Source organism: Ctenopharyngodon idella, chromosome 8 (assembly GCF_019924925.1).
Source record: "Ctenopharyngodon idella isolate HZGC_01 chromosome 8, HZGC01, whole genome shotgun sequence".
Lineage (NCBI taxonomy): Eukaryota > Metazoa > Chordata > Actinopteri > Cypriniformes > Xenocyprididae > Ctenopharyngodon > Ctenopharyngodon idella.
In genome coordinates this window covers 30,365,927-30,392,748 of record NC_067227.1, presented here as the reverse complement: position 1 = coordinate 30,392,748, position 26,822 = coordinate 30,365,927, and the positions used below count along the sequence as shown (strand labels likewise).

At 35.9% G+C, this 26,822-nt stretch overlaps 2 protein-coding genes across 10 annotated transcripts in view; one reads left to right on the top strand and one right to left on the bottom strand.

The window, feature by feature from the left end:
* Positions 1-7,532, bottom strand: part of LOC127517054 (citron Rho-interacting kinase) — a 56,448-nt gene extending 48,916 nt beyond the window's left edge. For all 8 annotated transcript variants that reach the window (XM_051902125.1, XM_051902126.1, XM_051902129.1 and 5 more), the window contains exons 1-4: positions 7,193-7,532; positions 1,934-2,048; positions 1,701-1,844; positions 1,502-1,621 (exon numbers count right to left, since the gene is read on the bottom strand). In XM_051902125.1, the coding sequence (XP_051758085.1) occupies positions 1,502-1,621; positions 1,701-1,844 (264 nt within the window). In that variant the 5' untranslated portion in view covers positions 1,934-2,048; positions 7,193-7,532. The remainder of the gene's footprint in view (positions 1-1,501; positions 1,622-1,700; positions 1,845-1,933; positions 2,049-7,192) is intronic.
* A 5,720-nt stretch (positions 7,533-13,252) lies between these two features.
* Positions 13,253-25,803, top strand: LOC127517063 (protein SSUH2 homolog). 2 transcript variants are annotated; one of them, XM_051902162.1, is made up of 14 exons: positions 13,253-13,420; positions 13,915-13,966; positions 14,056-14,111; positions 16,668-16,781; positions 18,460-18,535; positions 19,567-19,696; positions 19,882-19,942; positions 20,307-20,428; positions 21,921-21,983; positions 22,231-22,313; positions 22,478-22,570; positions 23,283-23,388; positions 23,475-23,582; positions 24,815-25,803. In XM_051902162.1, exons 2-14 carry the CDS (start codon positions 13,947-13,949, stop codon positions 24,953-24,955), a joined length of 1,173 nt encoding a protein of 390 aa, XP_051758122.1. In that variant the 5' UTR covers positions 13,253-13,420; positions 13,915-13,946; the 3' UTR covers positions 24,956-25,803. The 2 variants fall into 2 exon arrangements, with proteins under 2 accessions (XP_051758122.1, XP_051758123.1); XM_051902163.1 differs by lacking the exons at positions 13,253-13,420; positions 13,915-13,966; positions 14,056-14,111 and adding an exon at positions 14,848-16,361.
* The last annotated feature ends 1,019 nt before the right edge of the window (positions 25,804-26,822 follow it).

Sequence of the window (26,822 nt, the reverse complement as noted above, 5' to 3'; positions counted from 1 at the left end):
CAGTGTAAAAGTAGCCCAATTCCTCGGAAAAACCGCGGACATGGCAACACGCACATTAAGAGCGCCAAAACGGTATTGTTTGAATTTCGTAAGTTCTTTTGTAAGGAGCCCCGCACATGACATGCAAGAAAAAAAATTAAATTGTGCGCATGATTTACAAATTCATTCCCTCGATTTACTAAATCGTGCGCACGACTTACTAATTCGTTCCCTTGATTTACTAAATTGTGCGCACGATTTACTATTTCATTCCTTCAATTTATAAATTATGCGCATAATTAATTAATCGAGGGAACGAAATAGTAAATCGTGCGCACGATTTAGCCTACTATTTTTTTTCCTGCATGTCATGTCCGGGGCTCCGTACTTTTGAAATCGGAGACTTGTTATTTCATATCAAAAATAACAAAGCACAAAACTTATTGCTTTTTATTGGATGGGGCATTGGAGGTGTGCTACAATGTTCCATTAATTCATCAACTGAAAACAGGAACTAAAAGATCAATTCTTGGGCTTTATGAATCGATAGGCCTGTTGGTTCATAAAAATGAGAATAGATTAAAATCGAGAAATCAATATTTTTTACTCAGCCCATTGTTGGTCGTTAACTAATGTAGTTAACTAACGTTAATGGAACCTTATTATAAAGTGTTACCAACAAGTCTTGTTATCTTATAAAATTTTTTTCTTCTGAAGTAAATGTATCATGTTTTAAGGATGTTTAGATACTCTTCTGCACCATGTAGCTAAAACAGAAGCAACTCCAGGGTCATGGGTTCGATTCCCAGGGAATGCATGAATTGACAAAAACCTACAGCTTTGAATGCATTAATGTATGAAAGCATCTGCTAAATGGAAATGTCTTCTTGAAAACAAGACTGTTTAAGGAAATTATTTTTGCAGTGCATGGAGCTCTTTGCCCTCTGAAACAATGGCTGTGTCCGAAATCGCCACCTATACCCTATTCCCTACATTAGTCCATTCGAAGGAGTGAATCAAAACGAATTCGGACACTAAGTGCGCCGAAAGGACTGCCGCTTTGCAGAGTTTGTGCTTGCTCTTTAATAAGCATTTAAAACTTAGCAGACTGGCAGCTCAGTCATGTAAAATATGTATAAACCTCAATTAAACAATTTAATTGTTAATTAAAAAGTAATTTATACCTGTATGATATTACGCTGTACCCACATTGGACCAGGGGTTTTGAACATAAATGGATGGATGATTCAGATGCGGGCGTCATCTTCTGGTCAGACGTGGGAAATAATTTGACGCGCATTATGGGTATTCTCTAGCTGTTGAGCATATATCGGTTGTATACTCGTTATTGCAGTGCATTGTGGGATTGAATGAGTGCACTCGATAGCATCCACTATGGTTTCGGGCACCAAATGGCCGTCTCCTCAAATAGCGCCCTATTTAAGGGTATAGGGGGCGATTTTGGACACGGCCAATATGTATAATCAAAAGGCTGAAATGAAAATATGCACTGAATCCGAACCTGTTCTTTAATTTCCTGCAGTTTGTTGCTCTGCTCCCGTATGTCGTGCAGCAGCTGCAGAGCTTTATCATCCTCCTGCGACACCTCCATGCGGGCCTGCTCCAAACTGCGCTTCAAACTCTGAAATACACACACAAACAAAAAGCAAGTAGTGCAATTCAAATCACGCCACATTTCCACATCTGGACAGTATACCCACGCTGCACTCGGTGATATAGGTGGCCAGGTCTTGCTCTAAAATGGTCCTCTGGGTTTCCGAAGCCTTGAGCTCCACATCTTTCTGCTGCAAAACTGACTCCAGGTCCGACATCTTGCGCTGCACTTTTGAAATCTCCTGCTCCATCTTCCAAAACAACAAGGACAGTAGGTACATCTAGATTGAATTATCCAAAAAATAATATAAGACTTCACTGTATGTTGCTGCAGACGTACCTTTATATATGATTGTCTACTCTTCCTCTAGCAGTCTGAAAGCTTCGGCTCTAAAGGTCTTGTTCTCGGGTGAGCTTGAAGGCTGAAAGACGAGGTCTGAATGAACTTGCCCTTTCTAGAAGAAAGAGAAAAAGGAGGAGTTGAGAAAAGCAACAAGAAACCACATTTACACTTTAATTACACTGAAACAAATCACTGAATCTTCTGCTTTCATAGTAAACTAAACTATAAAAAACTGCTGTTGTGATTGTCCACAAATCCAGTGAAACAATTAAATGCTCCATTTCAGCTCTATTTAAGCCAAGACATATGTAAATTGATTAAACTTTTCGGTGCAAATCTCAGAAGCTCCAACAAAAAATAATTAAACAATGCAATTTTAATATTGCACATGATTTGATTCCAAAAACAGAGAGGACTAAAGACAAATGAGAGTAAGAGAGAAATATGATGCCAGGACACACATTTCATCTCCATTTATTATATTATCAAAATATATTTTTACACAAGCTGCTCAATTTGAGGAATCATTCATATACATTACCGTTTAAAAATTTGGGGACAGTAAGATTTAAAAAAATAAATAAATAAATAAACATACTTTTATTAAACAAGGATGCATTAAATTCAAAGCTGTTCTTTTGAGCTTTCTATTCATCAAAGAATCCAAAAAAAAAAAATATCACGGTTTCTATAAATATATAGTATTAAGCAGCCACAACTGTTTTCAACATTGTAATAATGATGCAAGAATGAATATGTAAATAATGTAATAATAATCAGAAACATTTCTTGAGCAGCAAATCAGCATATTAGAGTGATTTCTGAAGGATCATGTGACACTGAAGACTGGAGTAATGATGCTAAAAATTCAGCTTTGATCACAGGAATAAATTACATTTTAAAATATATTCAAATAGAAAACAGTTATTTGAAATTGTAATAATATTTCACAATATTACTGTTTTTACTGTATTTGTGGTCAAATAAATGCAGCCTTGGTGAAAAGAAGAGACTTTCAAAAATATTTTTAAAAAAATCTCACTGACCCCAAACTTTTGAACCGTAGTACATGTAGCACAGAGAACAGTTCATAATCAGCATTTTTCTGACATTATAAAACTAAACCAAAATATTAATGATCATCTTGAACTTTTCATCCAATCAAATGCTCTTTAGTTTCAAATGAGAACATATACTGCCATTTTGCTTTCCGTATCCCACAAAACTGTAAATATTCTGTGCTGTATGCAGAGCGTATAGTGCGGTCTATTTTTAACAAGCCCAATCATATTAGATATGCACAGACTGTTTCTAACTGCCACTCTCAACTTGGCATCCTTGGAGATGGAGGGAAAAAATGAACGACAGAGGAAAAGAAATCCTAATAAAAGCACAAGCATCTCTACTCCTCCATATCATTCCCTTTCTCTCTCTTTCAGTATCCTGAGGCTTTACAATTCAGCGTTATGAGGCTTATAGATTACAAAACACACTCACACAAAACCCAAAAGATGCTTATGGAATCGTTTTCCAAACCCAAAGCAGCAGTATGAACTCATGTTCACATTCACAGAAACGTGCAGCCTGAAGGAACACACACACACACACACACACACACACACACACAGCAAACACGTAATACCTGCTGAAGGTCTCGTGACTGGGTTTCACACATGTGCGCTACAGACTCAAACCCGTGACTACAGGCATTATAAATACACACAATGCACATGAAATGACTGTATCACAAACTTGCATGTACACAGATATTATTTATGAGATTAAACAAGAGCCATATGCACCATCAGTTTTTACTGAAGTCTAAAGGATGGCCCCCAAAATGGCATTAGATCAAGTGTCTGTATCTGTGTGTCTCAAAGGCGGCAGGCTCTTTTCTCTACACTAACTTCACTTTTCTTCATCGTTGTTGAAGTCTTTGAATCAGCTGGTGTTTTAGTGATTTTTAGTGGATATATGAAGTTCGCACAGGTGTCATGAACTATGAGAATCACATTATTAACTACGAACATAATTCACTAACACCTTTGAGGGCCACTTTTAAACTATATTCAAAAAAGAACTTTGATGATGATGATGATGATGATTTTAACTATGAATATGACTTCTGTTTGATATTCATTTGAAGTGAACTACTGTGATCGAAGATTATGAAATATATGAACATGTAATAGAGTATTTAGTGATTTTTTTCCCTAAAAATGAACAAAATCTGCATCCGATCCACCATAAACCATACTGTAGGTTACATAATCGGAACATGCAAATGGTCATGCAAAAATATTATTATACTTCTGAAGCCAGCTGGATGCATAATTTAGTATGTAGAAAATCAACGCTGTATTTCAAGATGAGACATGTTTTAATTATTCTGATCTCTTGACTAACTCTGATCTCTGGGGAGGGAGAATAAGAGAAATTCAGCTGTAAAGAAATGGGAAACAAACAAGAAACTCTGACCAAAGGGGATAAAAATCACAACAGTTCCAAAGCAGAATATTTTAAAAGTTCTGACACATTGACATGCTGAAGGCAAGAATGAATATTAAATCACTGATCTTGTAACATCATGGAACATCAACGTGAACAAGAGCTCATTTGATTGACAGATGAGGTCATCATATTGATATGTTCAATATGTGAACAGCAGGTCTGACACTTGACCGTCATTCTTTGACATGGCTAGAACTAATTCAATTAATAAATAAAAATTCAAAAAAAAAAAAAATAATAATAATAATAATTCAATAAAATAAGAAAAATAAATAAATTGAATAAATTAAAATAAGTAAATGCAACAAAATAAATAAATAAATAAATTGAACAAATTAAAATAAATAAATTCAATCAAATAAAAAATAAAATGAACCAATTAAAATTGACATATTCAATAAAAAAATAAAAATGAATACATTAAAATAATTAAATTCAATCAAATAAAATAATAATAAATAAATTGAACAAATAAAATTAAAATAAATAAATTCAATAAAAAACAAAATAAATAAATAAAATGAACAAATTCAATGACAACAAGATAAATTCAATAAAAACAAAATAAATAAATAAAATGAACACATTAAAATAAAGAAAGAAAGAAAGAAATTCAATAAGAAAAATAAATAAATTGAACAAATTAAAATAAATTAATTCAACAAAATACATTAATTAATTCAACAAATTAAAATAAATAAATTCAATAAAATAAATTAAATAAACAAATAAATAAATAAAATGAACCGATTAAAATTGATAAGTTCAATAAAAAAATGGATGGATGGATGGATGGATAGATAGATAGATAGATAGATAGATAGATAGATAGATAGATAGATAGATCTGTTGCAGCAACCTCATGCACAAACATGCACACGCATGCATCAGGTGTTGAGGTCATGCACTGAGTTCATTCACACCAATAAAGTGACACTTTCTGTTTGTAAAGATGAAATAACAGTCTGTTTCTCGTGCTCATCTCTGTGAGCATGAATGGATGCTGTCTGAGCTGCAGTCACGACCACACCGATCCCTTTACCTGATCAGCACTTCTGTGTGAGTGCTCACATTAATCACATTATTATTTCCCAAAAATAATATTCATTTATCTGCGTGTGTGTGTGTGTCTGTGTGGGATTGTGTTTGAGAGAGGATGAAAAGCTCTCGAGGATTACTGAGCGTGTGCATCACGACACACCGCAGGCTGCAGCATGAAATCATCTCACTGTCAAACTTACAGACACTTTCAGACAGCTCTGCATTAATGTTGGATCACGGACGTCCTTAAAATCACTGCGTATCATTAATACTATTCAAATACTGTATCAACAATTACAAAATCATGCAATACTGATCTCTGAGCCTATATTGCATATTGTGCAGATTTAATCCAAATTATGACAGATAAACAAAGTTTCTAAGGAGTGTTAGCTGGTTTAGGATTACGAGAGCAATTAAAACCTGAACTGACTAAATATACTAATATTAGTAGGTTGTTTAACAAGGTTTAAAGCCCCAAATGTTCATCTATTTGCTTCGGCATGTGTTCTGAAACTGAGCCAATCCAGTGTGAGATTCAGACAGTTTAAGTGGCTTAATAACAGCTTGAGCGACAGAAAGACACGATTCCCCTGAAATCTCCAACAGCCGGATTAAAAGACTTCAGCAGTAACAGAATGAGGTAAACACAGGAAGTGATGCTGTATGGGCGTGTCCGACCTCATCTTTTTGGTAACTTTTTTTGTTTGTTAGCAATCCGAATTCAACAAAAAGTGTCAAAAATGATCTGCATTTGTTGATGCATTTCTCTCCAAATTACAACCAAAAAACATTATCGAATTCTTTCCCATTAGTTTGATTGGGAACTGAAAAACATCCATATGAGTCTTCAGTAGAGGGAGGAGGGAGAGAGATAGAGAGAGAGAGAGAGAGAGAGAGAGAGAGAGAGAGAGAGAGAGAGAGAGGAAAGTGAAGGGATATGCTGTTTCCATAGAAATAAGTCCATTCTGTCACCTTCATGCTACTCTTTTCCTCATACATTTCTATTTCATAACACCCACATACTGTATTTTGCAGTCTCTGAACAGAGCGCAGACCAGTTACCTGAACCACACGGCCAGGAATCAATGCATATTTGATTTTGCTGAAGAAAATGTGAGTGGTGCAAAACTTGCTATCGCAATGCCAGTGTGGTTGCCAGGGCATTGCTTATGCGAATGCTGGGGTCAAAAGACTCCTTGGGATTTTTCCACCTGTTTTATGGTCCAGCAGGGGAAAATGGTGCATCTGATCACTTACAACTTACACCTTTCCTCAACAGCACACAACACAAAAACGCTGCTCTTACACACTCAACTTTACTACTTTGTGTTAGTAGTTTGATCAGATAAGGCTGAAGCTGATATCCGAGCGCTTGTGTTGCACTGTAATTACTAATGACCAGGGCAGTGGTGATGTTCTACAGACCTGGTGTCATGACACGCAGTGAGAGTTCACACGCTGACAGTGTTGGCATCTGTGTTGGCACCACCAGTTTCAACTCTCTCTCTGCACCCATCTGAGACGCCACCTGGACGTATTCTCAGCTTTTGTAAGATCACAAATGACAGTATGCAACAAGGAGTCGCATTTATTTATAATCTTTAACCACAAAACAATGAATTGCAATGCCATTGTTTACACACAAACAAACGTCCTTAATCTCTCTCTCTCTGCAGTTCAGTAAATTATGTTGATACTCACCCTAAAGGAGCCCAGCTTGAGCTTCTGTTCTGCTGTGGATCCACTTTAGAGAGGGCAGGACCGCACGAGGGAAGCCCAAGAGTGTTGAGTCGTCCTGGGCAGCCATGAGCTGGGGAACGGGCATCTGCGGCTGGAGGTATCTGGAGGAGTCATCCTCGGAGAGTTCTTGAGTTGAGCGGGAGAAGCGGATCAGATACACTTGAGTGGGAAGAGAGAGAAGCACTGAGACGAGGAGGGAAGCGAGCTGTATCCTAGAGAAGACAGTGAATCGTGCACACCTCTCTCGCTCTCGCTCTCTCTCTCTCCACTGCAGAAGCTCTCTATAATCACAGTAATATAAGCAGACTGACTCACTGTTGAAACTGTTGAAGCGCTCTCTCTCTCTCTCTCTCGCTCTCTCACTCACTCACTCAGAGCCGATATTTATCTTTTCTCCCCACATCTGATTCCAGTTCAGACATTTTGTGACTCACTGCTTATGTACATCATTGTTTGATTTCCATATTTCATATTCTGAGAATTATTAGAGAATCTATCTATCTATCTATCTATAAACAGTAATCGAACAAAACAATCAAACAAAATCTATCTATATCTACAAACAGTGATCGAACAAAACAATCAAACAAAATCTATCTATATCTACAAACAGTGATCGAACAAAACAATCAAACAATATCTATCTATATCTACAAACAGTAATCGAACAAAACAATCAAACAATATCTATCTATCTATAAACTAATCAAACAAAACAATCAAACAATATCTATCTATCTATATCTATCTATCTACAAACAGTAATCGAACAAAACAATCAAACAATATCTATCTATCTATATCTATCTACAAACAGTAATCGAACAAAACAATCAAACAAAATCTATCTACAAACAGTAATCGAACAAAACAATCAAACAAAATCTATCTATCTATCTATCTGTCGTTCTATCTATCTACAAACAGTAATCGAACAAAACAATCAAACAAATTAAACAGAAAGTTAGATAAAAGCTTGAGAAAACAATTACAGCATCATTGCCTCCCTTCATTAAGCTCAACGTTTGACGAACTTTAAAATGGCATCTTGAGTTTGGAGTTTCATCTTTCCAGATTTGTCATGTTTTCCTTTAAAGGGGGTCCTATTATGCTTTTTTCACTTTTTCAACTTTAATCTGTAATGTTGCTGTTTGAGCATAAAAAAATCTGCAAGGTTACAAAGCTCAAAGTCCACTTCAAAGGGAGATATTGTATTTTGTTTACCAGAATCCACTTTCCAAGAACTACAACGAACGACACATTTGGACTACAATGCGTTTTTTCATTTAAATAATCCCCACCCACAAATATGCAAAAAAAGCTTCCAGAACCTAAGAGAGTACAATGCAGGCTACACACAAAAGCTTTTTCTGAAATGGAGCAGTTCCCACTTTGTCGGGACAAACTGCTTTTTTGTGGATCACAACCTATATGTATTATTATTTGTAGTTGCATTTTTTAATAACAGTTCCAATTTAAGTTTTATGTTGTTGCTATGATGTGAACAAAGGGCAGAGGTTTGTCTCCGCTCACCTACTAGCTAACATTAGTGTTGATATACGGTGCGTTCCAAACGGGATATATTGCCCTCCGAAGGGTACTTCGGAGTGAAAACAATCATGGCCGCCATATTGAAGGGTCGTTCCAAACCGAAGTGCTCAAATCTGGCCACTTCAAAATCTTCAGAATGAAGGATTTCGAGAGGTACAACCGATGGACACTTCGGGCCCCAGAGATCCTTTGCACAGGGAAGTTGTTTGGCGTCACAGATTGGGTACAGGAGGCTCGGAGTTCGATTTTACCTATAAATGTATGTATAGTATTTTTCTATACTACTGTAATATTTATACGAGTTCGATTTGGTACATTATTATGATCAAAACGACATTGTACTTCAACAAAAATACTTTACAGCTCCCTTTATCAGTCCATTCAAATGTTTCAAATACATAGACACAATATACATTATATTTAACGTAAAAGGCCTTGGTGCGATAAACCAAAAATAAATAAATAAATAAACTAACGTTAAACAAAAGGCGCAGCTTGCACAATCTGCTTGGTCAACCAGCGTACAAAATGTGTGAATTGATTGTCTTGTTAAGATGACGCAAAAGTGCGTTTCAAAAAAGAGTTTTTTTCCACCTCTACACCCTTCTTCCTTTCGAAGCTCTCACTCCGGAGGGTAAACCCTTTGAAGGGATTAGGGCATAGGGATGAGCCCTTCCGAATGGAACGCAGGGATAGGCTGCGTTCCACTCCAATTTTAGACACGCACTCACAAACTTCCCTAAGCACTTCCCCTCGGGGGAATCCCTGCCGCCATTTTGAAGTAAGTTCCACTTCGTGAAGTGGACGAGGGAAGTTTATATGGACAGACCCTCGCTCCCTCGATTTTGACTGAGGGAGCAAGTCTACTTTATATGTACACTTCAGACAGCTTTATATATCACAATGCAACACGATTGTGACATCACCACATATCGTGTTTAGTTTACCCCACTCTATGATATATTAATTATTTTTTTGAATATTTAAATCAACCCAAACACACCTATATACATATAGAATGCTGTATTAAACAATTTCGTAAGGGAAAAGATTAAATAATAAATCAAATCCATAGCAGATTCCAAGTGATCAAGGGCTTAGGACGTTCCAATTCAGCCAATTGCAAGTGTTCCGCCAGTAGTGGGCACTCGTGCAACATAAGCAATGATGTACATCCGAGTCAACCAGACTGAGGGAAGTTAGCGAGGGAAGGGCATAAAAAAATGAACTGGAAGGCAGCCATAGTGTTAGGTAAGGGGTGTGACATTTCATGAACATGCGCTAAACGATGCCACACACTGGGCCAGTTAACCAATCACAGCACATTTTGTATTTCAGGAGGAGGAGCTTCATCGAAACAGGAACTAAACAACGCGTTCGAGCCAGACTGGGGAGAGAGGTGCTGTAATAATGTAAAATATGTGAAAAATAATGTGTTTTTTGAACAATCAAGCATGAAAGCATATTCCAGTACACCCCAAAAACAAAATCAAGACTTTGTAAAAGGGCATAATAGGACCCCTTTAAATGATTCTAGCATCTGGGTAAAGCTGCCTTTCTGGCGTTCACTGAGTTGCATCTGGATTATTTTCATTGATGACAAACTCGACTGTGCAAATTAACGTGTTCATTAGCTGCTATTAGCACTGCCATCAGGAACTCTTTGGTATGAATTCATTCTCAGCCAAAACTCATTAAAGCAGCAGTTGTCCTAGTCAATTTCACATCTAAAGACCGTCACATTTCTTAATGAAAGACTAGTTTATTTTATTTTTTTATTTATTTTCATTCCATGACTTATTGACTGAGGAGAGAATGTTCATTAATAGTCAGGAAAGTGTGACATGCATTTCAAAGTTTTGGCATGTGGCGTAATGCATACTGTCAGCTTTTGCATTATGCTTCATATCAAGCTGCTAAATAATTTCACTGATGACAGATTGCAAAATAATGTCCTCGTTTCATATAAAAGACCATCATCAGTGGGCGTGCTGTTAGAAATTTAGATGGGTGTGTAGTATAAACATTATTGTTAGAAAAATAAAGGAAAACAGGGACAGAGACACAAAAGCAGCGTTTCTCTCTCAAACACAAGCAATCTAGCGATGTTACCAGGCAACAGGCTATTGCTGTTATCTGAGCCAATGGCAGATTAGTATTTATAAGGGAAATGGTGGACTGTGGGAAAAAAAGTGGCATTTCTATTCATATTTTAAAAATAGATTGTTTAGGGCAACAATTACGTCATTTCCCATTTACATCATAGCATGTCATTACTGTATGATGCATAGTGTGACTGAAAATATCAAAATGTCATATGGATATATTTAATGTTAAGAATTTTAAGATATTACTCACCCAAAATGTTTGTTTGGCAGTTAGATGATGTTGGGTTGATTTGTCAAATACCTCTAAATGAATAAAAAAGTCATTTACTGTATAACAAATGCAATTTTTTAAAGAATCTCTACAAAATAAGTAGAAATATGACTGTCAACTTCAAAAATGGACAAAAAAATGCATAAATGTGTCATAAAAGTATCATAAGTAGTCCATATGCATGACTTGTGTGCAATATTCCAAGTTTTTTGAAGTCATATGATGCTTTGTGTGATAAACAGACTGACATTTAAGTCAAGTCACTATTAAAAGTTACTGAGTAAATTATATTAATTTGAAAATGATTATTTATTTTTGGATTAAGTATTCATTGTAACCTGAACAAGTTTAGCAGAATATAAAGAACAGACTGTTAAGTGATGGGCGATTTAGAAACACTTATTGTTTAATAAAAAAAGAAATAAAAAAAAAAAAAGAAATACATAAACACAGATAAGTTGCCAGGGTAATAAAACAACAACAATGCAATATAGGCTATGTGAACCTTAAGAGGACAAAAAGGATGAATAAAGAGAAACAGTTTTCATAGCTTTGGGATTAATAGAGCATTGGATAGTTTCGATATACCTGTCTAGATCATCTCTGAATAGATAAAAGAGAGGTTTAGAGCCAGTAAATTTTTGTTTATGTATGTGAAATTTAGCCAGTAGGAAACACAAATTAATTATGTAATATTTCCCTATATTCTCTTTAGAGTAGTCGAACAATCCAAAGAAAACATCTTTAAAACAGAAAGAAAAGTCACTTATAAAGTATGATTGGATAAATAATAACACATCTGACCAAAATTTCTCTGTGTGGGTACATTGCCAAAACAAGTGAATGAAATCTTCCTCAGCAGAGTGACAAAAAGAACAATTCACTTCAATATCTGACTTATATTTCTTAAGAAAGGCTTTGGTCGGGTAACATTTGTGAATTAATTTAAATGTTATTTCTTTTACTTTATTAGTAAGCAGATACTTATGCGACAAGGACCACACTTTCTCCCACGGTAAATTCTCTACAATATTATTCCAATATGGTATTATATAAGGAATTGTCATTAACTCTCTCTGGAAGAGAGCTCTGATTTTAGAATTATTTTTATGTTGCTCTACAGAAAAGCACACATTTCTGATCATTGTGTCAGCTAGGTTCAAAGAGTGAGTACATGCCCATGGAAATGTAGAACCTTGCAACATAAAAGACACACCAGAAGGAATAGCATTGAAAACAATAGCGTATTCACTAGTAGTTATAGGAATTTTATATTTCTGTAAAAAATCTGAATAGTTATAAAGTCTGCCCTGTGAATTAAAAAGCTGTCCAACTAACAGGAGGTCATTTTTGAACCAGTTGTCAAAGAAAAGTGACTTATTTTTGTAGAGAATATCCTTATTGTTCCTTAGAAACACTTCTTTATGAAGCTTCGAAACCTTTATGAATCTTTTGTTTCGAATCAGTGATTCGGAGCGTCTATCAAACTGTCACGTGATTTCAGAAAAACGAGGCTTCGTTACGTCATAACTGTTTCAAAACGTTTCGAAATTTCAATGGTTCACCGCTGGGGGGCGACGTGAACCCAATGAATCATGCGGATTCACTGAGATCGCCCCCCAGTGGCGAAACATTGAACAAGTGTCTATGGTTTTTACCTGATCTCTGATCAGTTTTATATATTTGTAGACGTTTTAATTAGACATTAGCATAATGAAAAGGAATAATAGTAGTTAATAGTCTCTTATTGGCCTGTTTAGCTGAGCCATCCTTGGAACAAACAAAACAAGCCCTGAAAATTGATAAAAGAACACATATTATACAGACACTTGATGTTTAATCTTATTAGATGATTAATTAATTGCATTTGATAGATTTTACTTTCAATAAAACATTTGCAATGGGTTTGTAAAAGGTGTTTTTATGCATGTTTGGCCCGAGTTTTTGTTGCATTTACACTGTTCTGACCAGCAGGGGTCACCAGCGTGTGGCGTTTCGAACGCTTCGAAACAGTGAATCATTTTGCAAAACAATTGGTTCAATTGATTCGAAGCTTTGAAAAGCTTCGTTTCTCCCACCATGTTCTTAGCTGACGTAAAGTGAGTTGTGAAACGCTGTTATATGAAAAAAGTGTGCAATGATGGACTCTTGAGGAGAAAGAAAATGATCGCCTGCTGATAATTGCAGTCTGAAGTTGTTTGCGTGGGGTGGATGAAGTATTGTCCACAAACCTTTCTAAGCAGCGACTCCTCGTCTGAAGTAAACTGCACTTTTCTTTTCGACCCCTCATCTTTATATTCAACAATCAGCAGGTGGATTTAGTAGTGCATGCATTTAGCGTCAGTATGAAACTACGAAGTCCCTAAGGGGACATGGTGAAAACATATGGGGAAAATAATATCAAATGGGAGGAAAACTTATATTTCAGTGCTTTTGTGTTCCCCAGAGGAATTTTCGCTCTCAAAACTTTTGATTGTTTTGTGAAGTTTGCAATGTCTCTCGGGAAACGCAAAAGTTGAGTCAAAGTTCGTATGAAACCCACACAACTCAGCAAAATCGAAACTGCACTTTGCTCTTGTAGCATGCGCTACGACTCCAATATAGCGAGGTTTACTACTTTTATAGACAATGAACGACTGTGTAAACTGAGCAATGGCCTATTGTTGACCTCTGGTATACTTGTAATGAAATAATTAAGGAAATGACACAATCACATGATGCGTAAAGCAAGAGGAAACTGTTAAACATTTCAGGAACTCTTGCTATTTCTCACTGCGTTTCCAAAATGGAGAGACCGATCGTGAGGTAAGATTTAAAAAGTCTTCGTAATCAGTATTTACATTGTTTCTGTTTCAAAAAGTGCACAAACTGACTTCATTAAACTTATTCTGAAGCGACTATGGAGCTACTTACGGCACAGTTAACCCGGGGTATGGATTACCAGTACCAGGTAAGAGTTTGTTGTTACGCAATCTCAGATTTCCACATGATAACACCCCATGACTGCCTTGTAAAGTATAGTACGCTATACTAGCATGTGGTATGCATTACAAAACTGCACAATGGTAATGCAAGTATCCACAAAAATAGTCACTATACTTACAAAACAAACATTTTTACCATGGTACAGTGATGGTGTCCCATGGCAATATGGTACTCCAATGTACTTCCCACTATGGTAAATTAAAAAAAAAAAAAAAAAAAAAAACTGCACTTTTTGTTAGTGTAGCCTATATAATTGTAAAATTCCAAATACTATCCATCTTATACCATTACTGTACCACAGTACCTTTATTGCGACTGTAAAATCACAATCCACAAAGTAAATATTCAAAAGTGTTACTTATACCAAGTTACCACTGTTTTATTGTATAAACAACTAATTAAAATTGTGAAAACATTGTAAAAGAAGTGTAGGCCTATTTTGTATATTACAAAAAGGATGGTGTTCTTTGACGAACCATTTTATCATGATTATGGCACTTAAAAAAATAACATTATTGTGCTGCTTTTTTTGGACATGGTTCTGTGGTAGTATCATGATATTCTTGAAAGTGTCTGCAACGCATATAAATGCCATGGAATATGAATATCAGTACCACGGTATATATCAAAGTACCAGAAAATCTTCTTGAAAGAAGTTAAGAAAATTCTTAAAGGCACAATATGTAAATTTTCTCTGCTAGTGGTCGCCTATTCAAAACAAAGGCGTAGCTTGATGACGCCGAGATTGAGCGCGGAATCATGGGAGATGTCGTCTTCACCTCACAGCAGGGGAAAACAATCCAACAGGACTCGGGCAGAAATCATGTTCATGGATGAGATTATTAACGTTACTGTAGTATGAAGCAGAGCAGGGCTGAGTGCTGTGGGAGCTGAACGAGGCCGCTGGAGTGATTGCTAATGAGAGTGCGACACATGGCAGCTCGAGAACTTTTATTATGCCGCTTCTGCTTCTTCCAGTCAAGCGTATGTGGGGTAACACAGTGCTGTTTTATCATATTAGATACATTTCAGTGTGTTAAAATTATGTTATAGTAACGTTACTCTGTGCGTTAGCTCGGCGGCTGCTGTGAGACACTTGTTGCACACTGCAGTAAGCTTAGAATATCTTATTAATATAATCAAGAAAACAAGATTCAAACAATAAGACTAAACAACAATGATTGGTTTATTGTCTATAAATGTATCCAAATAGTTGTTCCCTTGTCTAATAAAATATATAATATGTTAAAGCGTCTTTGGTGTTTCCATGGTTTCTACAAAATAAAACCGGAAATCGAGGGTAACGCAGGTATGATGTCATTGATAGGCGACGCACGGACATAGTCCGTGTCCTGGTTAAAATTGCTTATTTCTCTGGATTTAAACGTTATTGGAAACATCTGGGATAATGTAAGTACACAAGTTAAATATATAACACTGTTCTAGTGGGTTTTGGATATTTTAATCCAAAATCTTACATATTGTGCCTTTAAGATTAATTAATAAATGTAAAGTTCGTAAGAATATTCTTAAGTGCAATTCTTGAGAAATCTCTTTTTTTTTTTTCTTAAGAAAAACATTAAAGGCTTTCATGTTATTTGATAGTCCGGTGTTGCTGAAGAGTTTAGACACGTTGAAAAACGCCTCAAAACCCGTCTTTTTTCTTCTGGAAGATTACCGTAGATATCATAATAAGCGCGCCACATATTTCGTACGACTGCCTTACGGGAGTTAATCACTCAGCGTCGTGTTTTTAATGTGCCGTGTCAAGTTAAAATTGTTATTTTAAAAGAACATTTCTCAAGAAGATCCAGCGCTTAGCGGTTATTCATTTGCATTTCGTCTTTCTTTGCGCTCTATCTAGAGTGAATGCGTCTTGTGTTTGTGTGCTGCTTGTTCTAGCCTAAGTGAGCGTTTTACTATCTGGTAAATACTGGTAGTACTATGGTAAATAATCATATGGTACATCTGATAACGCTTGTTACAACTAGCCTACTGAGTATATCTCATTACAATCTAATCTAATGTAATCCACCCACTCCTCTATTCAACACCATCCAATAGCAGCAGCTCTCGTATGTAAACCGTACATTCCTTTACAAATAAGTACTCAAGACCTACACCCCTATGCATTAGTTTGCACGCTGCTCACTACGAGGGAAAACACTGGCTTCAGGAGTCTTAACAACAACAATAATCAGTTCTTCAAGTTAAAGTAAGTCTCTAACTATTGTTTGGTGCAGACTTTCGTAACATTTTCAATAGCTTCCTTGGCTATGCAGCTGAAGACTATTATTAACTGGCTATTTATAGACTTTTTACAAAGATATTTCAGTTCTGCTGTGATTGACCGATCAGAATCAAATATTTCAGAAAGCTGTGCAATAGAAAAAAGCACAGAAAAAAAAATGTAGGCTATAGAAAAAATGTTTATATAGTGATATTTGTAACAGAATTTTAGCAGTGGTCTTTTTTGGAGGGAAAAACCACTGGGTAACTTCCCTAAATGGTTTGTTTGAAGGTCATTCAGCCATGGCAGCCCCACCTGCGGCAAGCACCCATGGACCTTCCGCTCCTCCGGCAAACATGTTTGATACAGTCCCTGGATATGAAGGAACAGTGGCCGGTGGAGGAGGTAAGAAGCATGCAAAATATGTCTTTAAAAGCAAAGCAGCTAATGGAAATGCTTCAACATGAGCAAATGTTCGCATCCAAGGGGTTGCACCGACTAGTTGTCTAGTCGACTTTAATGCTCTGCCTAGTTGCTGATCATATGATTTTGACAAAGCAACAGAATCCCATTCACTTCTATAAAGACATATTTAGGCCACGCCTACACGCCCACATCCAACCCTCTCCATTGACTTTGTATTGAATGAGGCTGCCTCCTTGTCATTTCTTGCTTCTAACAAAAGACAGAACAATGCCTAAAAGCTGCTGTGTCACAGAGTGTACAGGAAACAAGCTAAAAAGCCCAGAAGTTTTATAAGCTACTGAACCGTAAAAGCCAGCCTTTAAGGAGACAAAAGTGGATACAGGCAATAAGATGTGAGGCATCAGCAGGAAGAATGGGTAAATTGTGGGATCCTGAAACTCAATATGCCTCAGTATCCACTTTTGTGTCCTTAAACTCTCTTTTTTTTGAGAGGTCGACAGCTTCTAAAACCTTAGTTTTGGGTGTTTTAGCTTGTTTTCTGTACACCTTGTCACATAGCAGCTTTTAGACATTGTTCTGTTTTTGTTATAAGTCAGAAATGAAAAGGAGTCAGCTTCATGCAATACAAAGTCGTTGGAGGGTTGGATTGCCCCACCCGGTGGGCGTGGTTTTCAGATTATGGCGCATGTCGCTCTGTCTCTATAGAGAGCTGGTGATTTCTGGCGACACAAGTTAAATAGCCGCGATGGCAAAGAGCACTCGCTGTTTCTCGTTCATCTTTAATATTAGGCATTTTATATACTGATTCTATTTATATTTAGACTTTTCCTTCCAAAATTCTTGTTTGTAGCGGCAAGAGAACTGATTCGTTGTCTACATCATGAAGTAATATCCGTAAATGTCATTCACAAACGTTACTAGGCAACCAGCATAGGCGGAGTTTCACTTTTGTGCCCTTGGGGGAGCTTAATATTTATTATTAAATAATAAAGGAATTAATTAATTAAAGGGGAATTAAGGAAGTTCTAGGTCTGATTTTAGTTATGAAGTAATCAATTTAAGCTATTTGCAAATAATATTTTATTTTAAAATGTGCACACATGTACTCTAATATGCCGAAATTGCAATATAATGATGTCATCAGCAATTAGTCGACTCGACTTTAATCACATAGCAGTCCACTTCAAAAATTCACGTTGTTCACGTCATGTCGGAAAGATCGTATGTACGAATTGAAGGCACGTGAATGTCAAAAGTCGTAATTAAGAGTAGAAAACTCTTTCTGAATTGGGGGTCAGTGAGATGCAATGGATGCAGCGTTAAATTTTTTATAATGAATGAAATCGTTTTTTTTAATGTACAAGTTCAAAATACCAAAATATTGTACAATTACAGTACGATAGAATATATTACAATTTAATTTACAGCGCCTTCATAAATTGAGTAAAAACAAACCAGATGCACATTCTTTATTCATCATTTTGTAGAAAAGAAAAGGTACATCACTATCTTGCTCCAACCGAAGTTATTTTAATGCATTTGAAATGTGAACTTCCCAGGAGGGCTCAAATGCACCAATAGACCTCGTAGTGTTCAGAGCACAAAAACACATGATCATAAATCCCTAGATTTATTACTGATGCGTCTCTTTTCACAGGTGGTTATCTTCCTCCTCCAATGCCGTCTGTACCGATGCCTGTGCCTGATCAAGCCCCCAGCCAACCAGACTGGCAGTAAGAGCTTTTCTCTTTACCCAGAAAACACACAATGCACGCAATGAATCATTAACACTGTACGGTCACCCGCCTACAATATGCAATCATTGTATAGATGTGCAGTCTTCATTTCTCACAGTTTAGGTGTGTCCTATACCTCTTTGGGGGTCTCAAACTAGGGCTAAATGATTAATTGAAAAAAAAAAAACAACATGCAAAGGCTGTGATTTAATTTAATATAACAATGTATGTGCTGTGTGTTTCAGAGAGAAGCACGGCACTCGCTGTGTTCATTTACATTCTGCCTTCCCATTCTTGTAATATTTTTTTACAGCGAAAAATCAATAATATTTTTATTTAGTAGTAATAATAATAATAATAATAAAAAATAATAATAATTTTATATTTATATAAAACATAATTTATATTATTATTTAAATAAATATTAATTATATTTTATAATCTATAATTAATAAAATCTAGATTTTTGTGCCAAATTGTGCAGCCCTACAATCAAGCACAACAAACCTGTTTTTTTTTTTTGTGTTTTTTTTGTTTAAATCACATTTTACATTTTAATCACAATTTTTATCAATTGGTTATCAATTATTTATTTACTGTACTATGCAAACAAATTAGAATTGAATTTAAAACAATTTAGTTTTGACAGTACAATAACAATAAAAAAAAAAGATTTAATTTAGCAATGCAACATGTTTTTATAACATCACACTTTTTCCCTCAGACAATATAAATAGGCCATAGTACATGAAAATATATATCTGCTTATATATTCCCCTCGCATCATATTTGGCGATTATTGGTTTTAAAAAGTTTGAAAGCTTTATCTAGCACATCTGCTGATTCACCTTATTAACTCATTAGTGTGCACTTTGACCTGACTTGGGTGTGTCAGCTTAGTAAAACACATAAAAAATGTCATGGTGGGGTGTTCCAGGACCAAGATTGACAAATACTAACTGTACAACACATCCTGTTGAACATTTGCAAAGGTCACCCACATCTTGATCCTTTCTCAATTATATCAGTATACCATCCATCTCAGAGGACAGAGCACGTGAAGCTTTCTCAACGTACGTCTCCAGCAAGTGCTGCTATAGTTCTGCCCCTGTCAAGGAAGGAGTTATAACCAACATGGAGTCCTTTAACACCTACAGGGTGAGACCTATGATAAATCATTATGAGCATCTTCTCCAGTATGTGGGTAAGAAAAGTAGCAACTAGTAGAGTTTTTTTTTTTTTTTTTTTTTTAGACCTACAAAATGTTGATGTTCTTTGTGGTTCATGGGACAAAAATTGCTCTGGATGGTTTATTCATATGCGTCTGCTTATTCTGTTCACAGTATCGTTTGGAGACGTTCATGGAGTCCAGATCTACTGAATGGTGTCAGGAGCCTTACACAGGTACCCAGAAGTCATACTGGGCCTTTTTACACTTCATGCATCTTGATCAAATTGCTGTCTTTTGGCTCCATTTACAATTGCTCACATAAATTGGTCTCCACAAAACAGGATGAATGATGTAAATCCGATCTCACATATGTAAATCTAACAGAGTTCACTTTCATGTTGATACAAATGCTGGGCAATGAGCTTTTGGTTTCATTAGGTCACATTGTAAAAATGTCCACTTCCCCTTTCATTTTTTAACTTTCTTTAAACCAAGTAGGTAAAATGTCTCTATCTTCAGCTCATATGCTTCAATACCTCATAAACCGTGGCTCTTGGAAATAAACAAACTGATTCATTCTGTGTCCTTCTCTCTCAGGGCAGCCTGTGGATGCTGGTGTTCAACCTGCTCCAGGACCGTGGCAGATTGCAACTCAACCACCGGCCTTCTTTCAAGAGCACAAGCAGACCATTAAAGTGCCCTACACTTCCTCAGTCAAGGTTTGACCTTTAACCACAAGATCCACCAAACTAAGAGAGCAAGTCTCATTCAACACACACTGCATCAGAGCATTTCTGCGTGAAACATCAACAGTCAGATTGGCAGCATTTTATTTAATCTTCCAGAAGAACACAAGATCACTTTAATTTAAATTGTTCTGTTTGTAGAGCTAAGTAAAAATCCCTTTCATTTTCCCTATCCACCTTTTTCCTGAGCAAACAATGAGCACCGCCATGATGGATTCTTTAGTCTGAATGCTATTCTGTTCCGATCTCCTGAATTAAATGAACAGAAACTTTGTGAACATTACTAATAATTAAAATGCACTTAGGGTTAAGCTGTGCTGTTGTTGACTGCCACAACAACAGCAATAAACTAAAGCACCAGCAAATCTGAAAAGAATGTCTGTATACGGCACCATATGCCTTGCAATTTAATGTCAAAGACTGACAAGAGAAAATGAGCATGGCTTGCAGCACTTAAGCTAAAATACTCCCCATAAAAGGTATATGTGCACTCTTATCATTTTGAGTTCAATCGGGTGCTGTATGAAGGAGTGGCCATCTGTATGAAGGAGTGGCCATCTGTTTTCAATGTAGCTAACTTCGGGCAGCTTCATGTCATCTACGCACTTATTTACTTTTGATGGGTGAGGCGCTGACAAAAGACAGTCATTGTGACACTGTAAGTGATGGTACTATGAAGTCATGTGCTTTTTAAAACCATTTTCATCGGTTTAACATTACATTATCAGCTCGGAAGATATGCTATTTGACTAGAAACACCGGTGACCGGAAATGTAAAGGATAATTCTGCTATGAGTCGAGCAAGACTTCCGCCTTCAGGAAAAAGGTGGATATTTTAAATGATAACTTATAAACCTTTTAAAGACAGACCTACTTTGAGCTACAAGGTTGCTAATCGATGGTATATGCATTTGTTGAAGCCATCAGCCTGCATAACTTTAACTTACTTTTAAAATAAGCATGTTTAACAGCAGAATCCCTGGTGAAGAACTACATTACCCGTGATTCTGCACAGACTCCACCAATCAGAGAATCGAGCAAGCAAATCAAACTAAAAGAACAGTCCACTCCCATGAAGTACTGCGAATGACGTAAAAGTCAGTCAAACTACTTAAGTTTTTGTCTATATTATATATATATATATAAGTATATGTATGTATATAAAATCACATTTTTAAATCGATGGTTTGTATTTATTCGATTATGTCGTTCACAATACTTTATGGGATTGTAGTTCTTTCCTTTTTTAAAGCTGTTGGGTTCACAGTCTTGTACCTTGCTTCAAATCAAATGTTGCGATTCACCGCATAGCTGGAAAGACTTTTTAAAAATCCCTATGGGAAAAATGAATGGGACAAATAATAAAAAGTACAAGTGCTTTTTGGTTTCCTGATGCAGGTAAACATCCCAATAATGCTTGTATTCAACCAGTCAGATCATATTAAATTCTGCTTTTGTACCCTAGAACTGTCACTTGTGTCTTGGAATGGGAAGAAACCCCTGTACCACCTGTGCTGGAGCTGGAAACGTAAGTCATTTTTGACTAGCACAGACTGAATCAGCTGCATGACAAGAATTTAATTGTTCTCAAAAGTATTTTCATAGAGGAAAATATAGTTGCATTTTATAAAAGTACTCCTTTATATGGTGCCTGGAGAAGAATCCACATTTAATTGTATTGGAAATGCGCTCACATAATGGTTTTCATTCAGTTCATATGATGTAAGTTAACCAAATGTATGAACTGTTTGTCCTTTATTGTTGTCCATGTGCAGAAAGTCTGTTGGGTGTGTAACGGTTCTGGTTACCGTCAGACTGATGACCGCTGCTCGCATTGTAATGGGCGCGGACGTGAAAAGTAAGTCTTTATTTACTTTATTATTTTATATTTTAGTTTATTATTTAAATAAAAAATATATTTTATTTTAGCTACTATGGACTGAATTCTGATGAAATCCTTCAGGGGGTTTCAGTGAGTAGCTGTGGTTTGGTGTTTTCTTAGTGTTGTCTGGTGTCTTTCAGCTGTAGTTCATGTAGCGGCAGCGGCTCTTGCCAGTGTGACACCTGCCGTGGAAAGAGACAGCTGCTCGTCTTCATCAACCTCATTGTTAAATGGTATGATCTACATGATTTAACATTAGTGTTTGCTAAGGCAAGCATGTCTATTACTACATAGTATGCTCAGACATAAGGTTAACTAAAGGGTTAACTTTCAAGAAAAGTCTGTTCACTTGGCAACCATATTTGCAACACCTCCGGGCAGCTATTTTGGGCATCCAAGACCATTCAATCTATTTGAGGCCTGAAATCCCATAAATGTTGTTTCTAGTGCTCAAAAAGCTTATTTTTCAAGCTAGACCAGCCATTGCACATGTGGTGTCCTAAGCACGAGTCTCCGGTTTCTGTGGGAACAGGAGCTTGTAACAGCAGCTGCATTGACGCAATGACTTTACCAACCAGCGATTGGCTCTTTTATTTAGAAGGCGGGACATATTCTGCACATTGCAAGTTACAGTTTCTCTCATTCATAAGTAATTGGAGTGCAGCGTCTTTTTATATCCATAGTCTTTGGGTTAACTCACTCCTCACTGGTTGTGCTACAGACATAAATCAAGCAGTTTGTTGAGGAGAGGTGTGCTGTTACTTTACTAATCGATCATACTGGGCAAAAAAAACAACAGCATAGATTTACATTGAAGTCATTTTTCCCACATATATTTTCTTTGAATTTAAAAATCAAGTCAATGTTATTGATTATTTCATAATATTCATAAGTCTTTCAAACTAAGTTGTCTAATTCTGGAAGCTATTTATTTTACTATTTCAGGAGCACTGAGAAGGATGATTACGTAGCGCAACATTTGAGTGGTCTACAAGTGGAAAAGCTGGAGAACGTTACAGGAAAGGAACTCTTCAAAAACGCCCAGTATATGGTAAGCACAGACTGTAGTGTACATATAATGAGCAGTAAAAAGAAAGAGCCAAAAAAGTTCATCAGATGTGTGTATGTTTACTGTAGGTGTATCCAGTGATGGGCTTCCCTGATGTTTCTGTTGCACAAGCTTCTGAGCGCTTAGTAAGAGAGCATCAGGTGAAATACGCCCAAACCTCCCGCATATTACAACAGGTACAGCTGTGTTTGTGTGCTTCCAGACTTTTTTTTTTATATTGTTCTTGTTTATCATATGACTTTTTATTCATTATTTCTAACTATAATTTGTATGTTTTAATACTAAAAAATGTAATGCACAAACTTTACTACAGTTGCATGAAAAAGTATGTGAACCACTTGCAGAATCTGTGAAAATGTGAATAATTTTAACAAAATAAGAGGAATCATACAAAATGCATGTTATTTTTTATTTAGTACTGTCCTGAGTAAGATATTTTACATAAAAGATGTTTACATATAATTCACAATGTGAAGGTTGTTAATGAGTCCCTTGTTTGTTCTGAGCAGTTAAACTGCCTAATGTTCTTCAGAAAAATCCTCCAGGTCCTGCAGATTCTTCAGTTTTCAAGGATTTTTTGCATATTTGTACCCTTTCCAGCAGTGACTGTGTGAAAAGATGGATCTCAAAATCATACAGAGGACAATTGAGGGACTCAAACACAACTATTAAAAAAAGGTTCAAACATTCACTGATGCTTCAGAAGGAAACACGATGCATTAAGAGTCGGGGAGTGAAAACTTTTGAACAGGATGAAGATGTCCAAATTTTTCTTATTTTGAAGCAAAAGAAGATACTTGCATGTTTCCTAGAAGACAAATTAAGTACAATTTACCTTGATATTCAAATTCATATGTTTGAAACTTTTTTTAATAGTTGTGTTTGAGTCCCTCAATTGTCCTCGGTGTGAAAAGACGGATCTCAAAATCATTCAGTCACTGCTGGAAAGGGTTCAAATATGCAAAAGATGCTGAAAAACTGAAGAATCTGCAGGACCTGGAGGATTTTTCTGAAGAACAGAGCTCAGTTTAACTGCTCAGAACAAACAAGAGACTCATGAACAACCATCACAAAACAAACAAACAGTCGTAGATCATCCAGGTAATGGTTCCCAAACTTTTGAACGGGGTTATTTTAATAAATTCAGCTATTTTTTTTTTTGTCTTGTGGACTATATGTAAACATCTTTTTATGTAAAATATCTGACTCAAGACAGTACTACATAATAAATAACATGCATTTTGTATGATCTCTCTTATTTTGTTAAAATTATTCACATTTTCACAGATTCTGCAAGTGGTTCCCATACTTTTTCATGCAACTGTATATGAGTTTGTCTGTAAATAGAGAGAATCATTATGCTTAATCTTGAATCATTCATTCTGTAATTTCATCTGTCCTGTTCCAGAGGCAGACGATTGAGCTCATTCCCATAACTAAAGTGAGCTACATGTGGAAAGGAAATTCCCATGTTTACTATGTGTATGGAAATGAGTTTAAAGTGAACGCTGATGACTATCCTGCCACCTGCTGCTGTTCTGTCATGTAACATCTGATACACCTGACCTGATATGCAGTATAAGTCCAATATAAACGCTATATATCCATTAATATGAACAAATGTAATGATTGTGGGATGTATAGGAAAATATACATCAGTAGTTGACAGACACAAAACAATAGGTCATTGATTACGCAGATTCTGTCTATGTAGATTTTTGTAAAATTTTTGGTCATCTGTGTCAATCTGACCAAATGTGAATTACTAAACCTCTCTTAGATTAATGCACTTTTTAGATAACGTGTATTGTACAATCTGCAATATAGCCTGTCGTAAATCTATAATAACGATATAATAAACTGTGAGTTGAGAAAGAATCATGTCACCAAAAGGTTTTTTTTTTAATGTTTTTTTTTTTTGTACTGAGTCATAATTAATATGTGTTAAAGTACGACTAGACATTTGGAGCTCAATATTAAGGACTTTATCAGATCAGATCAGTTCAGATTTTTATTTGACCTGGTGTCACTGTCATTAAATAGTTCATTGATGATTAAATAGTTGTTTTGTTAGTGATATTTTGATATGTAAATATTATATTTACATTTTTTGTTTGCCCAAAATGGATAAAATGTGACTCTATGAAATTCATAAACACACCTTTTCATTTTAAGCTTAGTAATATCTTCATTCTCATGCACGCTTGTTGAGAACAATGGAATACTGTCTGGATAATAATTTTTTAATGTGTGTGAGCTAAGAAGTGAAAGATAAAAAGTTGTTACACTAAGATTGATATGCTTTTTTAAAACTGTGCCAAACATACTAAAACCAAACTCACTAGAACTAATAATGTCCATGATTTAAAAAAATAAATAAATTTACTGACATTTTCAGTATGGTTTTGTATCTTTTTTGCTGGATTGTTTGCGTGTGTGGTATGTTGGCTATTGTTTAATGGAAAAAAGGCAGTGGCAAGCCTGTGGTTATGTGGTCACAAATACCTACTCATTGGTGATCTTGAACTAAATTTCCATATAAAATAACCACAAACCAAAGTTGACGGATGTACTGAAGACGTAAAAACAACAACAAAAAAAAAAAAAACTGAAGAGCAACAACTAGCTGTTCTATTATATATAGGTCATTACACGTCAACTCAACCAGAGTTCCCCGGCTCAAATTTTTGATTTTGTTTAATGCAGTAAATGCAATAAGTATCAGCTGAAGTATCAAAAGAAAATTTTATTAACACATTAACATGTCCATATCTCTGGGACTGAACCATCGAGGGCCTATAAAATGAATATACCAAAAGGAAAGTTTAAGAACCAGAAACTAATAAGATATCTTTAATACCTTGAGTTACAGGCATGAAAACTTGAGGGAAAAAAACACAAGAAGTGCTTTTTGCCATTTTTGAACTGTCAGCATTGGCATATATTGAAAAATTTGAGCAAGGAAAGTTGGTTTGATTTGGTTAAAGGGTTAGTTCTCCCAAAAATTCTGTCATTATTTACTCACCCTCATGACTTTCCACACCCGTTAGACCTTCATTCATCTTCGGAACACAAATTAAGATATTTTTGATGAAATCTGATGGCTCAGTGAGGCCTGCATTGACAGCAAGATAATTAACACAGTCAGATGCCCAGAAAGCTACTAAAGACGTTTTTAAAGCAGTAAATGTGACTACAGTGGTTCAACCTTAATGTTATGAAGTGACGAGAATACTTTTTGTACGCCAAAAAAACAAATAACGACTTTATTAAATAATATCTAGTGATGGGCGATTTCAAAACACTGCTTCATGAAGCTTTACAAATCTTTGTTTCGAATCAGTGGTTCAGAGCGTGTATCAAACAGCCAAAGTCATGTGATTTCAGTAAACAAGGCTTTGTTACGTCATAAGTGT